This window comes from Drosophila santomea, chromosome 3L (genome assembly GCF_016746245.2).
Source record: "Drosophila santomea strain STO CAGO 1482 chromosome 3L, Prin_Dsan_1.1, whole genome shotgun sequence".
Lineage (NCBI taxonomy): Eukaryota > Metazoa > Arthropoda > Insecta > Diptera > Drosophilidae > Drosophila > Drosophila santomea.
Genome location: NC_053018.2, coordinates 15,457,010 through 15,472,462, shown reverse-complemented (window position 1 = coordinate 15,472,462; position 15,453 = coordinate 15,457,010). Strand labels below are relative to the sequence as shown.

At 38.0% G+C, this 15,453-nt stretch overlaps 1 protein-coding gene across 1 annotated transcript in view; it reads right to left on the bottom strand.

Moving 5' to 3' along the window:
• Window positions 1–14,957, bottom strand: part of LOC120447496 (nuclear hormone receptor FTZ-F1) — a 42,617-nt gene extending 27,660 nt beyond the window's left edge. Inside the window, exons 1-2 of the mRNA XM_039628893.2 lie at window positions 13,708–14,957; window positions 11,160–12,515 (exon numbers count right to left, since the gene is read on the bottom strand). Coding sequence (XP_039484827.1) covers window positions 11,160–12,393 — 1,234 coding nt within the window. The 5' untranslated portion in view covers window positions 12,394–12,515; window positions 13,708–14,957. The remainder of the gene's footprint in view (window positions 1–11,159; window positions 12,516–13,707) is intronic.
• Window positions 14,958–15,453: the final 496 nt, after the last annotated feature.

Genomic DNA, 15,453 nt, shown 5'->3' with positions numbered 1-15,453 from the left:
TTTACATATTGGGGGTCTATTTTATTATAAATATTTTTTTCTTTAAATAAAAACTGTTTTTATTTTTAATAAATGAAGAGTTTTGGTGAACATAAATATGTTCTACGAAAGCTTCGTATAAAATATTTAATCAGGTTTACAAAATCTTGCATCAATTGTTACGTTACCAAAAGTTAAATGCTCAATGGAAGAGTATACACAAAAAAAAAACTGAAACAATGAACAGTGTGAAGCATTCACGATCGTTTGCGCAATTTTGCTCATTCATCGCACGCACTTTCGTTTTTTTCGGCTTTTTGGTTTGTTTTGTATTTTGAAATACATTTTGGTTATATTTCGTTGTCGCTGTCGACCGACTACGTTTTTCCAATCAATTTCATCAATTTACGTTAAGTTTTTACATCGGTTTCGTTTTTGTCAGGGAAAGTCCCATTGTTTCCAACGCCATATGGTTGAATTTGGCATGGTTGTGAATACGAAATGTACTGGGTGTGTGACCTATTTCGATGATTCGAAGTTTTCAAGGGTTTTATCAATCAGCTATAAGTTATTCATAGGTTCGATTACGTCATTTGTTCTGATCTCACGTTTTTCCAGCGATACATATGTACATATGTATATAAAAGTTTATTTGATTGTTACTCCTTTTTATACATTTTATATAGATTTCAATATTTAACGCTGAAAATAACCTAATTTAATCCACAACATTCAGTGGGTGTTCTAGTCCTTACTTACAATCATTTTTCTTCGTGTTATATATCATCTGAAAGTAGGGGCCTAAGTTCTATTTCCACAACTACTTGATTGGTATATTATCCTTTTACGCTATTCTGCGCCTATTTAATGGTAGTGCTTTACTTTTCCATTTAGTAAATTCCCTGTACTTTCCCTACAATTTCCGCCTTGGATAAGTAAGTCCACCCGTAGAACTTTGTATTCCTTGGGATTTAGAAGCATATGTACTGATACGTAAGCATGCACCACCCACTGAGAACCCATTTCACCAGCCATCAGTCACACGCAGCTGTAGCCATGTACTAGATTGTACATACTTCCATAATGTATGTACATACATATATGTACAAAACATACATATATAGTTCAGATAGAGGGAGACAGATAGAGGCGGGCGAGCGAGAGGGGTAGAGAGAGAGAGCACTCGGCTTGAACCGATGACGGCGACGACTCTTGGTTGGTTTGGTAATCAAATCTAGGTGACCCAAATTGCACTGACCCACTTTTTAAAGGGGGGCGTGGGCAGGGGGCAGGTCGGATTTGCCACCCAAAACCAAACAAGAAGCACAACTGCACCGGAATGTGTCCTTTGAGATCGAGCAACCGACTGATGCAACTTCAACTAAATTAAAGCCACAAACACAAACACACACTTTGTGAGTCACTTCTTAAGCCGAAATGTACAAGTGTACAAATGTAGCTGGCTGTACATTTGTTATTTGTCGGATTTTCTTTTTGCTCTTGCGATCGTTTCATATAAAACCTTTGCTTAAGCAAGTCATAAAACCAACAGCCGTTGAAATGTTTCTTTATTATTTTCGTGGCTTGTGCATTGCAATGTTAATTCAAGTGAAGGACAAACAATATGCAAGTTGACAATGGAGCGGAATGACGAATGACGAATGACAATGCGATGGTGTCAACAGCTTTGGGTTAAAGCTAAAGTTAAACGGTGTCAAAACTAATTAATTTGCTTGCCAAGTGAAGGATTTTGCAACTGACGGATTGGCTTGCAAATAATCTAAGAATTTTTACCAACTTATGTACCATGCACTCTGAGCCTTGAAGGTACTCTAATCTGCCATTATGTGTGGTTAGACCTTTCAAATAATTTTTTATTATTTAATGTATGTATGTTCACTTGCCACAGAATCAGTAATATATAAATATTAATAAGGAGTTATGTAGATTCTGAGTTACATCAAACATTTTCCACAATTTGTACCTATTTAATAAAGTCAAATTGAGTGGCAAATTTACGAAGAAAAACATTTGAACATAATATACATACATGTACTTATATATAAATTGATTTCGAAATCAAACGCACCAGAAGGAAAAAAAAAACTACGCAATTTTTAAGTTGTTAGTGTGTGCCATGTGAAGACAATAAAAAACTCATATACACGCGCACAGATAGGCCGAAAGATTATGTAAGTTCACGTGAAAAGCAACAACACGAGATACAAAGAAAAAAGTACTCAAATAATAATATACAAAATATAGAAGAGGGGACAGAGGCTCGGAAAAGTGTTTCAATGTCTGTTTTATGTTGTGTTTTTCACAGTTTGCTGTTTGTGTAGCTGCAATTATTTTTACAATGTTATGTGGCTGCCATGATCTAAATTTCCCAACTAATTATTGCGACAAAACTACAGAGGCGTACGTACGATATGCAAAATGCGTAAATGTAATTTTGGATTTCATTTAAATTAACATTAAATAGTGCAAGCAAATCCTTACAATGTAAGTTACTTAATTATTTCCAATTTAATGGAGCACCTGTACATCTGAATTGAATGTGTTCATTTTATTAGAGGAGTAAAATGCCTTGAAAATATTTAAATTTAATGTAATATTTTTCGTTTATTCCTATTTAAATTAAATGCTATTCAATTGAGCGTCACTATAATCGCTGTATCACAAAATGTGTTGTCCAAATCTAAATACGCTCTCCATCTCGCTTTGGCCAACGGTCACAATTTCGGTCGTGTTTGCGCGCGAGCGAGAAAAAAACTTGGCCAAGTGCAGTAGGCCATGCAAATAGTCAAAGTGGGTCAAAAAGTGGCTATCAAAAGCTATATCAACATCAACTATGGCCGCCATTCGAACCGAAAGCTCCGTCTTCGCCTCGTTCCCTCTTCGGCTTTTTCTTCGTATGAGCAGCAGATAAGCCGAACATTATAAAAATAAATAAAGCCGAAACGCACCCCCTCGCCACCTCCCTCCCACCCTCACTGGACCACAAAATAAATATACCAACAAATATTTCTTGTTTATTTAAATATGAGAAGAGTGACAACACGAACAACAACGAGCACAAGAAATATGGTTACATCATAGCGACATATGGCAGAGGTGTAAATTATTTGATTACAATTTTATTTTTATATTGTCTTGAAGGTTTGATTATGGCATTTATTCGGGTGTTGCGATTAAACATGTCTTATTTCTATGGCCTCGTAGATTGTAGTTTTGAGAAGTGTTTAACCGTTTTTGAAACATGTTTTTTGGTAAATATTCATTGTGAAAGCAGAACGGATTAAAATGACTTAATAATGTCGATAAAAAGCCTTAAACTATTAGGATTTTCTAAAGTCGCAACAAACCAGTCATTAACAAGTTTTACACTTTGAAGTTATCATCATTTTAGAATCATGATGTTTTAGATAACTTTGATTTTAGTTTATCCCGAGATAACTCAATCATGCAGAGTAGTTTGGTTTAAAACATACATGTTACATTTTATTAAATATGTTGCAAACTTTTTCGTTTAACTATGTTAAAAAACATTTCGTCTATTGCAAAATAGCATTATGACAAAACTCGGACTAATACATTATCACTTGTTGGGCTGGGATTTTTTTGGAAATCCAATAGAATATTTTACTATTTTTAACGAAAATAACAACAGCGGTATCGAGAGCGATGACACACTCTTAAGTGATAAGTCTTTACAAACCGATTTCAGCATTTGAAAGCATTTTTACAACTAAAGGAAAATCATAATTAACCATAATTGCTGCATAAATAACTTCATTGTGTCTTTTAAGCTTAAAAGCAAAAAAATATATAAAAGGTCCGAAGTAAGCAAAAATCAGCCAAGACCTGCCGCAACATTTTTAAAAAAAAAGCAACGCCAGCGAAAAGTACGTAAATAAATATGCAAATAAAAGTATATGTAAGCGAAAACAGGAACAAGAAAGGAAGTGTAAACAGAAAGAGCAATCGGCGACAAAAATGTTTTTTTGAGTTAAATACAATAAAAATGAAAAGAGGAATGAGGAAAAATGTGACAACTGCGATAAGGTGGCAGTGATAAGAGCCAATTGTTATTTTTCACTTTTGCCCAGCGAGCGAGCTTATCTGTAAAAAGTGCGTTTGGTGTGCCATTTACCTAAACTGCAAGCAGTGGTTCTCGTTTCGCAGTTGATGATTTTCTCTGCTTGTGTTTCATTTTCCGCTTCTGCTGTTTTCATTTTTCCTTTCCTTTCCGAATTTCGTATTTTTCCTCTTTTCTTATTTTCCTCGTGTGAGCTTTATGGCGAAAAGCTCACATGAGTTCTATTTTATTTTTTGTTTAGTTTGCATTGCCATGCATGCTGCTCCCCAAAAGCTTTACCACTTTTTTTTATGGCGCGTGGGTTTTTTTATATTATCTGTATCTGTTTCTGATTCGAAATCTGTATCTTTTCATCTGCATCTTGTTTTAGGGGATCGTTTTGGTTCCCGTTTGTTTGCTCCCTTTTTTGCAGTTGGCGCCATCCACTCAACTATGCACACACACACATATACGTACAGCCAGAATGCACACACACATGTGCAAACTGCAAAAGCTCCCGTCGACCGGCAAAAGCTTCGCCATTTGCCCTAGTATGCGGTTTCTTTATCTACGCCCATGTGTGCGTGCATGTGTGTGTGCGGAGGAGTGCGATTGTGTTTGCGAGTCTGCCGCCTGCAGAGCAAATTTTAACTTTTTTTTCCAGAATAAACTATTGCGCGTGTAGTTGTGACTGGAAGATTAAAAAAAATCGTTCAGCTCAGACGATTTCTGAATGCGCTACGTGTGGGGTCGGTGAAAGAAAATGGAGAAGGAGAATGCAAGATAGGAAAGACGCAAAAACAGACAGGAACTTACTCAAAACAAAGAGTAACAACTTTAAACGGCCGTTTTGATTGAAACTGAATATAAATCAACAAATTAGGACGCATTTTTGTTTCGTAGCTCAATTCCTTAAAAGGGATATAAATAAATTGCTATCTTAACCCGATTTCATACCAGCAACTAGTTGGTTGTATGTCTCAATTTACTCAAAAGTATTATATTTTACATCAACATCATTACATGTTTTCCTTGCAAATAAATAAACTAGCTTTATTTTATATAAATATATTTGCATGCAAATGTCATGTTGCGACTTCTTACAATGTCTGCAGTATTAAAACTTAATTAAGTGAAACTTTATTTTATTGACTAATTTGATGTTGAATTTTTCATCGTTTATTTTAAATCATTTAATTGAATTTTTCCCAAAACTAACAAAAAGTTTCGTTCGCCTATTCAGATTTCCAACAAAAGGTTGCTTTTCGTAATTATAATCAATTTATTTGATTAATTAAATGCATCGATAGTTCTACAAATAATTCCATTTCGAATCTATCAATGCTACGAGTTAAAATCAGGTTAAGTGTACTCTCTACCTTTTCGCCACATAATTACTAATTGATAACCTATCACTGAAGCTGACACATGACGTATACGTAACAAAAAAAAAGCCGACATTACGTATACGCCGCGATAAGCAAAGATAAGAGCCGAGTTGTTCCAGTATCTCTGCAATGCAATGCCCACTTTTGCCCGATACGAATGCTCATGGTAAGTGTAACAGCGCAATTTCAAGAAGTCAGAGGCGATAGCAGGGTTTGTTCACTATTGAATTGATTACAGTGCCAATAAATATGACAGTAAATTACCCATTGATGATAATAAAACAAACAAACTTACATAAAACTCAGATAAAAAACATTAGTCAAACTTAAAAATTAAACTGATTGAAAACCATATTAAAAAGATTAGTTTAAACAGAAAACGACGAACTAACTATTACTACCAGGTTATATTTTCTCTACAAGGATCAATATTCTGTAAACTATTGCCAAAAAAAGGTAATATAGTTGGAACAGATTATTTCAATAATTCGAACCCAAGGACATACTCATACTTATTCCAATAATTTACAGAAATACTATATTAATAAATATTTAAATTTTGCTCTAAAGCTACGCTACGTAATTTGTAATATAAAAACCATACAAGCACATGAAGCATACAAAACTAAAATGTCATAAATTAAATTACAAATGTGCAACCCCGAAGAAAAATAAACAATTAAATAAATAAATGCAAAGAAAATAGAATGCAACTAGGTCAGGGTGCAAGTGCGAGCGAGATGCACGGCCGGATGAGCGAGGGAGATGGCGAGAGCAGATGAGAATCGGCTTGTGCAGCGCGCAGTAAGGAAAAATCAATGCGCATTCTCTGTTGGTTTTCTCTCTCTCTCTCTCTCACAATCTTTCTCTCTCTCTCCGCCGATTGCAACTCTCGCTGCACAAATCCCACCCATTCCCCACCCATTTGGCATTGCAAAATTAGTGCAAAGCAGCGCTGCAGGCGTCGGCAGAATCGCAAACATCGAATGTGGCACAGGGTCAACTGGCGACCCATTAGCACACTTTTCTAAAGGGGGTGGTGGGTGGTGAAGGGGCAGTGGCAGCGGCAGTTTGACTGTATGACTATATGACTGTTTGCCGGCCTATAGGAGCCAGACGCCCCAGACATTGCGAGAGTGCGAGACTCACTCTCAATGACATTTGCCTTTTTTCCGAGCTAAGGTTAACAACAATAAAATAAAATGAAATAATAAAATGGTCAACGCGACGCAGTAACAATAACAATAACAATAGCAGCATTACAACGCAACACGTTTGCCACTTGCATCATCAAACAAATGGAAAATGTTGCACCAACAATGGAAGATAATTTAATGAGCTAGTCGCTCAAGATAAACCACATGCATTTATACAAAAAGAATTTGGGCCGCCAGGAAATTATGCAGCTACGAAAATCTTTTAAAATCATATGGCTTTGTAGCTACGTTTTGAAGTTAGCCAATATTATTTGGCCAGGAACAAAATAGATAATAATAGAAACGCTTCAGAAGTTAAAATTAAAAATCCCATTTCATAACAGAGCTATACATTAAAACATTGCTGTTACACAATGATTTTTTGCTTAGTAAAGTTCAAAAACAATTTATTTTCCAACACAAAACATTACACCTTGCAACAAAGTAAACTTGAAAATATATAAGTGCAGCTCCCTATTTTAAATCGAAAACCCTGAAGGGTGCAACAAACCCTAAGAACAATTAAAACTAGCACCCTAATTACTAATAGTTCAACAAAACAAACAGAGGTTTCAATCAAAGAAAAACACTCCTGCGAAATCCGTCTAATAACCCAATCACTATGCACTTAGTTTAAACAATTTGCAAACAAAACAAAGTGCCCACCCCCTCGGAAACTCCCCCTCCCCTCCGATTGCCTGTTCTAATTGCTTGCATTATCATTATTATTACTCAATTGTTGCAATTGAATGCCTCGGTCTTTGGGCTTTGTTTTTTTTTTTTTGTGTTCTTAAGGGCACAAACAGCACTACGAAGCTAAACTTGATATTTTTCAATGTTCCATCCTTGATTGCAGTTGCAAGATTTCTGTTTTCAGTTCGCTGATCGCTTGACTAAGCCTTATTGTTCGTCTATCGGGGTGTTTAGTTTAGTTTAGTTTGGTTTGGGTTCAATTACCAATTTGCGGTTTGACTTGCCAATGGCAACGAATCGTGAGAAAGAATTAGAATTCCACGCAAGTGTGAATGGCCAATGTGGAGGATAGAATGCGAGGGATTTATCGACTTGCTTCACTTAATTGTTCACTAATTGCAAATAGAACCAGACAATTGGCCATTAGGCCGTGTTTATTTAAAGGGAATTACCCAGAACAGTTTAAAACTCGATAATTCATTTGTGTCCGACTTAATCATTGAATACGAATAGAAACACACAAAAACAAACGAAGAACCTTCAATGAATGGCTTACCATGATCTTTTCTTATTGAATTACATTAGCTTAAGAGTTACAAATAAATTAATACATAAAATATATTTTAAATTGATAATCATATAGTACTTTAATGACAACATTTTACATTTGTACTACTACATGAATAGTTAGAAACAAAATTGGCATTTACAAATTTTTAGTTCGCCATAATTAAGTTAAAATTTTCCAATTTCAATCAGCTTTTGCGTGTTTTTTGCTACGGCAGCCCTTTTACGAGCTTAAAGAGCATTTTAAATCAAAGTGAAACCAGGTCAGTGTGTTTATGCCACCTTTAAATCTTTAAACTCTTCGCAATGCCAAACATTCGCCCATTTGCACCAAATCCTTTTTCAAAGTCATGCCACAAAGCGACCTGAAGGCCGCAGCTTAAATCAGACTTGGCAGACATTATTTGCATATAGAGCGACCTTGAGCGACCAAGGATACTCCCGCGGGGGGAGGTGGGCGTGTCCTTGGGACTCAGCCCACCTAGAACGGCGACAGCCTTCGCATCCATCGCAGGACCTTGAAACGCGTGCAACGCTAGAACAACCAGTGCACACATAGTGCAACATACTCGTATGTATGCGTACTATCCATATGCTATATGCAGTCAATGTCGTGCCCCAATTTGTCGCCGCTTTTTGCGTCTTTTTGCGCATTTTTCAAAATGCAACAAGCTGCTAGCTGACTTTGACCCATTTAAATCCTTTGAGGAGAGCATAGACGCACGCCAGCGACGCCGGTGCGCTGCGGTACGCTACAGAGGGGAGTGGTGCGGTGCGCAATCTGTGTCAATGTCAGCCGGCGTTGCGGGCGGCGGCGGCGTCGTCGTCGTCGGCAAATAAAACCAACTGAGGCAGAACCGCGCCACCGACAAACGCAGCCGCAACAACAGATGCACGCAGAGAAAAGGAACACAAAGTTTCCCATTTTACCACATCTAATTTAGAAGAAGACTCTGGATATAAAAATATATATATTGGCAATTAATGTACGTTTGGGGAATTATTCAGCATAATTCACCGAATGAACAAACCTAAGCGTGCAACTGATTTATCGTCTATCGCTAGGATATAAGAGTGATTTGGAGTAATAATTATAAGCGAGTCTTCGAATAGTTAACTGGGTTCTGGTTTATACGATAGTTTGAGTTATGAATAAGATACTAGATTGCTTTATTATGTTTTTAAAGAACTAGAGGTTTGTGAGAATTAAAACTATATTATTTGAACCCAAAATAAAATGTTATTCTTGGAAAATGTCTCATTTAATTTTGAAAGGCATTACTCTTTAAAAGTCGAGTCAATTATATATATTTTAATTAGCCTTTTTTATTATTAGTATTCTTTATTATTATTATTTTCCTAGGGGGAGACTTTAAAAATGCATGCATAAGAAGTGAATATTTTTATATAAGATTGTATCATTTTCCTAGGGGGACACTCTTCTCAGTTTCAAGCACAAATTTCTCTCACTGTAGAGAGTGTGCAGTGGAGAGCGAAAGAGAGGTAGCGAGCGCACGCGACTGGCTTCGTCGACTGCGACGCCGACTGCGCTGCGGCTGATGCACACAATGACCTTCAAATTTCTATGCAATTTCGCTTTTTGTTATTGTCTCGCATCCTTGGGCCCAATCTCCAATATTAGAAAACGCAAGCGAGCGCAAAAGCGATTCGATTCGTTTGCGCTTGACCCAAATTCTAATGCCCCGGCGACCTTGCTCCATTTTGCCTCTCTTTCTAAGGATGAAACGCAAGCAGTTGGCGACTTTAAGCTGCACTTGGGGGGTTTCCCGCCCCAAGGTCGCCATTGGCAAGCGGGCGAATCGAGTGACTCTGGAAAGAAAAGGGGCTGCAAGATGCGTTGCAGTGCATCTGACATTGCCGAATGTCAATAAAGTTAATTTAAAAATTCAAAGGCCCTATCATGCCACCAAGTGCCGTGTAAAACAAACAAATAGGTTGACAAAAAACAAACAATCTTACATATGTATGTACATAGAGTGTCTGTAATGTTTGATCATTCATCATCGCCATTTGGCAGGGGTCTGTCTCAGTTTGCCCATTTAATTGCTATTCACGCATCGACAAATGTATCGCGCGAATTTTTCTTCATTTGCATTTTACAGATACTCTTTGGGCGAACGAGGAGATACTTCTTCGTTGGATCGAGGCCGAAATATCGTATTTAATAATGCAATAATAAAGTTGTTTAATTTCTAATGCTATGAAATGGCCTAAATTTAACTACCGAAACTTTTTATATAAATGGTAAATGTTATTTTCAGAGTACAAAGTTGATAACTTCAGATTATGATATCGTTTAACATTCAATGAACATTTAAGTACACACTGCAAAGTCGCATTGCAGAGCATTTAAATTTCGACTTTCCCAAAATCATCACCCGAAAGTAGGTTAGTTGCATTTTTATAGACATTTCAAATGGATTTTTATGGCTGCATCCGACGCCAGACCCCACAAAACATGGAGCTAAGTGCGAGGCCAACAGAGCGAAGTGGGGTAAACGGGGGGGAACTTTGGGGAGGGGTGCTCCGTGCACATTTAAACTTAGCATTGCACTTGGCACACTAAGATTTAAGACGACCGTCCGGCTGGCCCAGTGGAAAACCGCCGGGCGGGACCGCCAAGTAATGACAGGTTAGTGAAAACTTCAAGGTCTGATTCAATTTAAATTGAATGTGTAAAATGTAATAAATGTCAGTTGCAATGCGTGTGAATATAATCGCAATTTAATTGGGCGGATTGGCAGCATGTACGCTAAAAGTTGCGTCGATTACACACCCATTTGCTTATCAAATAATATATATTTGGTAATAAAATGTAAAATGTATTTAATTTGCAGGCGACCGTTCTAACTATATTTATCTTACTAATGGTACATATTCTTCGAATATTGTAGTTTCGTTTTATCATTATTATTATATATCATTTATTTAGTTTCATTATATTTTATTTATTTATGTATTTCAGAATTTATAACGTTCGTTATTCATAAAATGCAGTCTCATGCTTAATTTGATTGGATTTGATTATCATTTAGATTATTTTGATTATCTGAGAATTTGTTTGCGTAGTTTTTGGTTGAACATGTCATTAGTTTGCAATTTTCTTATTTGTTTTTATTTTTCACTTGCAGCTCCATTTTCACTTTTGCAGCAACAACAGAATATTGCCAAACAATTTGCCATTCGAATTGAGAGGGTTTTTGGGAAAAAGGGAAATCATTTGTATGGACTTACCTCCGTTATCGTCGATTTCCAGGCCGAACTCATCCTCGGACATGGACTCATCGTCGCTGCTGAGATTGGAGCCACTGTGGTTGCCGCTCTGCATGTGATGCTGCTGCTGCTGCGGATGTGGATGCTGCTGCGGAGTGGTGCTGGCACTGCTAGTGTGGTTGCTGTTCGGAGACGCTGCTCGCGGGGCACAGGAGCTGGCGGCCAGCTCCTCAATACTGTGCAATGAGCTCCTCGTCGGATTGGCAGTGCTATTCATGGATGTGGTCGTCGTGGGCGTTGCCGTGGCTATTGTGCTTGCACTCGATCCCGATCCTGATCCCGATCCCGATCCGGATCCAGAACCTGTCCCTGCGGTGGTAGTGGTGCTAATGTGGCTATCATCCTTGCCCACCTGCACCTCAAAGTCCAGCAATTGGGCCGTTGTTGAGGACAGGAAGTTGCTGGTGGAAACGGAAGTCGAGGAATTGACTTCAAGTGGCTTCAATTGATGGTATTCGACAGTGGGCACAATTATGCTGCTGTTGCTGTTCCCATTGTTTTCGGGATTCTTTTGCAACAGGGCGGGATCAATGCACTCGTTGCCGCTGCGATGGGTGGGAAATAGAATGTTGGCAAACGATGGCATCGTCACAGATTCGATGATCACCGAACCGCCGTTCACATGCCGCACTGCCTTAGCCTCCACGTTGTTATTGTTAGTGTTATTATTGTTATTGTTCGAGTTGTTGTTGTTATTATTATTGTTGATGGTAGTGGTAGTTGTTGTTGATGCTGTTGCAGTGCCCATTAGAGTCATATTGCTATTGCTGTGGGGATTCGGACTGGCCACAAAGAAGCGATCGCACAAGCCGCTCAAGGAGATGCCTCCATCCAATTGACTGCCATCGATCGTCTGCAATGAACTGAAGTTATCGGCATTGGCCGATGTTGTTGCCGCTTCAACTGCTGCTGCTGCCGCTGCTGCAGGACCTATTGTTGCAGTTGCATCCTTCTGTTGCAACTGCAAGTGCGAATAAAATGGCAGCATGGGCGAACTGCCAGCGGCCAGCATTTGATCCTTGTGATGATGCGGCATTAAGAGTTGCTGCTGTTGCTGATGTGTATGTTGCTGCTGATGCTGATGTTGCTGCTGATGTTGTTGCTGATGTTGCAGGTGGTGATGATTGCTGGTAGCTTCTGTTGCATAATTGGTGTTGCTGCTCTCCGCCAGCATAGGTACATTGAAGGTATCCATTTTATTAATAATATAATTTAACTTTTTTTTTGTACGTTTCGTTGTGATGTGTGGGATTTATTTTGTTGATTCGTAATGGCAGGTAACGATAGTAGTTGTAAGTTTATAATTGCTTTAAAGACCTGAAAAAGGTAATAAAAGAGAATATTAATAATCAAAAACGATTTCTAAGCGTTTTTAAAGCTTTTAAACAAAACATTAATCCTTTCTAGTAATAAATATTAGTTTTCAGGAAGTAGGACAAGGATTTTAAAGGCCTAGGTTAATGCAAGGTCAGGTTGAAGGTCGGGTCGCAGGGAAAGTGTGCCAAGGAGAGGCCTAATGGTACCTGAAGCAGGCCAAGGTCAACTCTCTAAGGGGAGAGAAAGCTTTCAAAGCTTTTTCTGTACCATTTTATTATCCAGTCAATTTCTTATGTCTTTATTCATAGTTGTTATTAATTTACTTAAAAAGACGTTTTTAAAAATTTTTATTAAATTGTGTGTAAGACCGGTAAACCTTAAGAGTTCCTAAACTAATTGTATCAATATCAATGTAATTTCGTTATATTTAAAATGGTAATTAAAACAAAATCGTACCGTATCTAAAAGTAAAAAAAAATAGTAATAATACAAATAACAAAAGGTTTGAACAAGGATAGATTAATAACAAAAGCATTGCATTGCGTCCCCTTAAAATTCCTTTTTTTGTTCAAGTAACTGCAATCCATTAAAAATTAACACACTAAATTGTTTTTTCCCCCATTTACAATAATTTTCCAGTTCGCGAAACAGACAACTGGAAAGATTCCCCCATTTTTTAAACCCTGTGTTACCCTTTTTAACGATACTTTAATTAACTTCACTCGACTTCAAGCTCTTCACTTTTCGTAGTTGAATCTCACCAACCCTCGTTAAATCCACGGAAAAAAATTAAGCACTTGATATGAACTTGCTCTTTAATATTTGAATAGACAATATTCGAATACATTTAAATAAAGAAAGCCTATAAAGTCATTGAGATTTTTAAAAGATATTTTTAAACATAATTTTGATAAACAAGATATTGTTAATCAATTATTATGAATGGCCCAGCAGAATAAATTAAAAAGACAAAATCTTGATTAATTTATAAAGTAATATCCTTTATGAATGGTTTTCAAATCGAGATCATGTCCGAAATGATGATATTTCTTTCTGTGCGCCTACTTTTCCATTAAAGTTGGTAAATAAAACAAAATAAAGCTCGCCCAACTAGACAAAAGGAAAAGGTGGTTTTTGGTGGGGAAAAGGGGAGCGAAAGGAAGTCAAGCAGTGGGGAGAATCGAGAATTTACCTTTCATGCAGCTGACGTCGTTGTTTTTCCTTTTGTAGCTTTGTGTGTTGCGCATGCGCCCGGTTTCCATGAATTCCAAGACGAAGATCGCGGAAGAAGAACAAGAAGCGCTGGAAGCTGTCTGTCTCTCTCTTTCTCTGTCCCGTCTCGTCACGTCACGTCGCTCCTCCTCTCTCTTTTTATGTATACAAAAACCAGTTGGAAGCGAAAGCAAAAGTTCTATTATTATGTGTTGGTCTTTTTGTTGTTTTTGTTGCAGCTGTAGCTGCTCTCCCTCTCTCACGCTGTCTCTGTCCCGCTCTCAGTGTGGGAATTCGCATGTGTGGAGAACGGAACGCGAATTTATAATTCGCAAAACAAAGCTTGTGTCTGATTCATTTCGCCGATCGTAGTTGCTGTTGCTTTTGTTGTTGCTATTTCTCCCGATCGCATCGCTCTTCGACTCGTTCTCTCTGGCTTTCGCTCTCCGAAAGCTCTTTCAGCATATTTCAGAACACGCACACACACGCGACGCCAAACGCATTTGGCAATTTATTTTTATTTTTTTTTAAATTTATTTCTTTTATTTATTTTGCATTCATTGCCATTTACTCTGCCTCTATTCTCGCTGATTTCCTCTTCCCGATTTCGAACGCACACCAAGAACTTCTTGCACAATCGTCGCACGCGCGCAACAAGCGAAAGCTCTCAGAAACAACAACTATAAATTGCAATTCCTGCTACACACACGCACACACTAACACGCTCGCACCGCACATATGTATATACACATATGTACTGGGGTTCCACTGGGCATTCTGTGTTGTTGTTTTTCCGCTTGGCTTTTGCTAATTTTGCCTTGTTTTTTTGCCTTTGCTCCAATTCTATGACACAACGCTATCTTCCCACTTTGTGTTAATTTTTATACAAAATTGCACACCGAAATTAGGGTTTGGCGAACGGAAAGGCGATGACGATGGCGAGGGCGACGGGTGGAAGCAAGAACACACTCCCGTTATGGACGCATCGGAAATATTAAATATATACGTATGTACACACACATAATTAACGCCAGAGTTCTTCTCCTTTCCGCTTTTGTTTACTTTCACTCTTACTTTCTTGGCTATCGCTCGCTTTCAGCTATTGTTTATTCGCTGGCTTCACTTTTTCGGGAAAAACTATTCCGCACGCAAAAATTAGGTCTCGAGCGAAATTAGGTCGAACTCGAACGGGAACACAACACACAGTAAAAAGTTGTTGGCGTAGGTAGAAGAAGACCGAAAGCCCTCGCGCACACACACACACACACGCACACACATGCGCGGTCGGGATAGTGTTGGATCTCCGGAGTGAAGAGCGGGGCCAAGGACAGAGAGGCAGCATTCTTGGCCTTTAAAAAATCATTTGAAGAACAAGGACGGCAATCATATGAAAACCGGAAAGCTTTTAGCTGAAAGCACTCACATGCACGCACACCCGCGCTCAGCACACAGCTCTTGTGGCGAGCTTTTTATGGCGACATCTGCCGGAACCTATCGCCAAATTATCGATAGGTCGTAATTTCGAAGCAGAGGCGGTTTCTCAATGCCAATGATGCAATAAATTTTATTTATGAAACATGTTTTATTACATGATAAGCAACAACAAATATACTCAAAAGATAACGTTTTTATTTAGTCTAATGAATTACGAATTGAATAATTGACACGTATTTTAAATCCATTTAACCATATGAAAGAATAAAATAATTGCTTTTACATGTTTGGT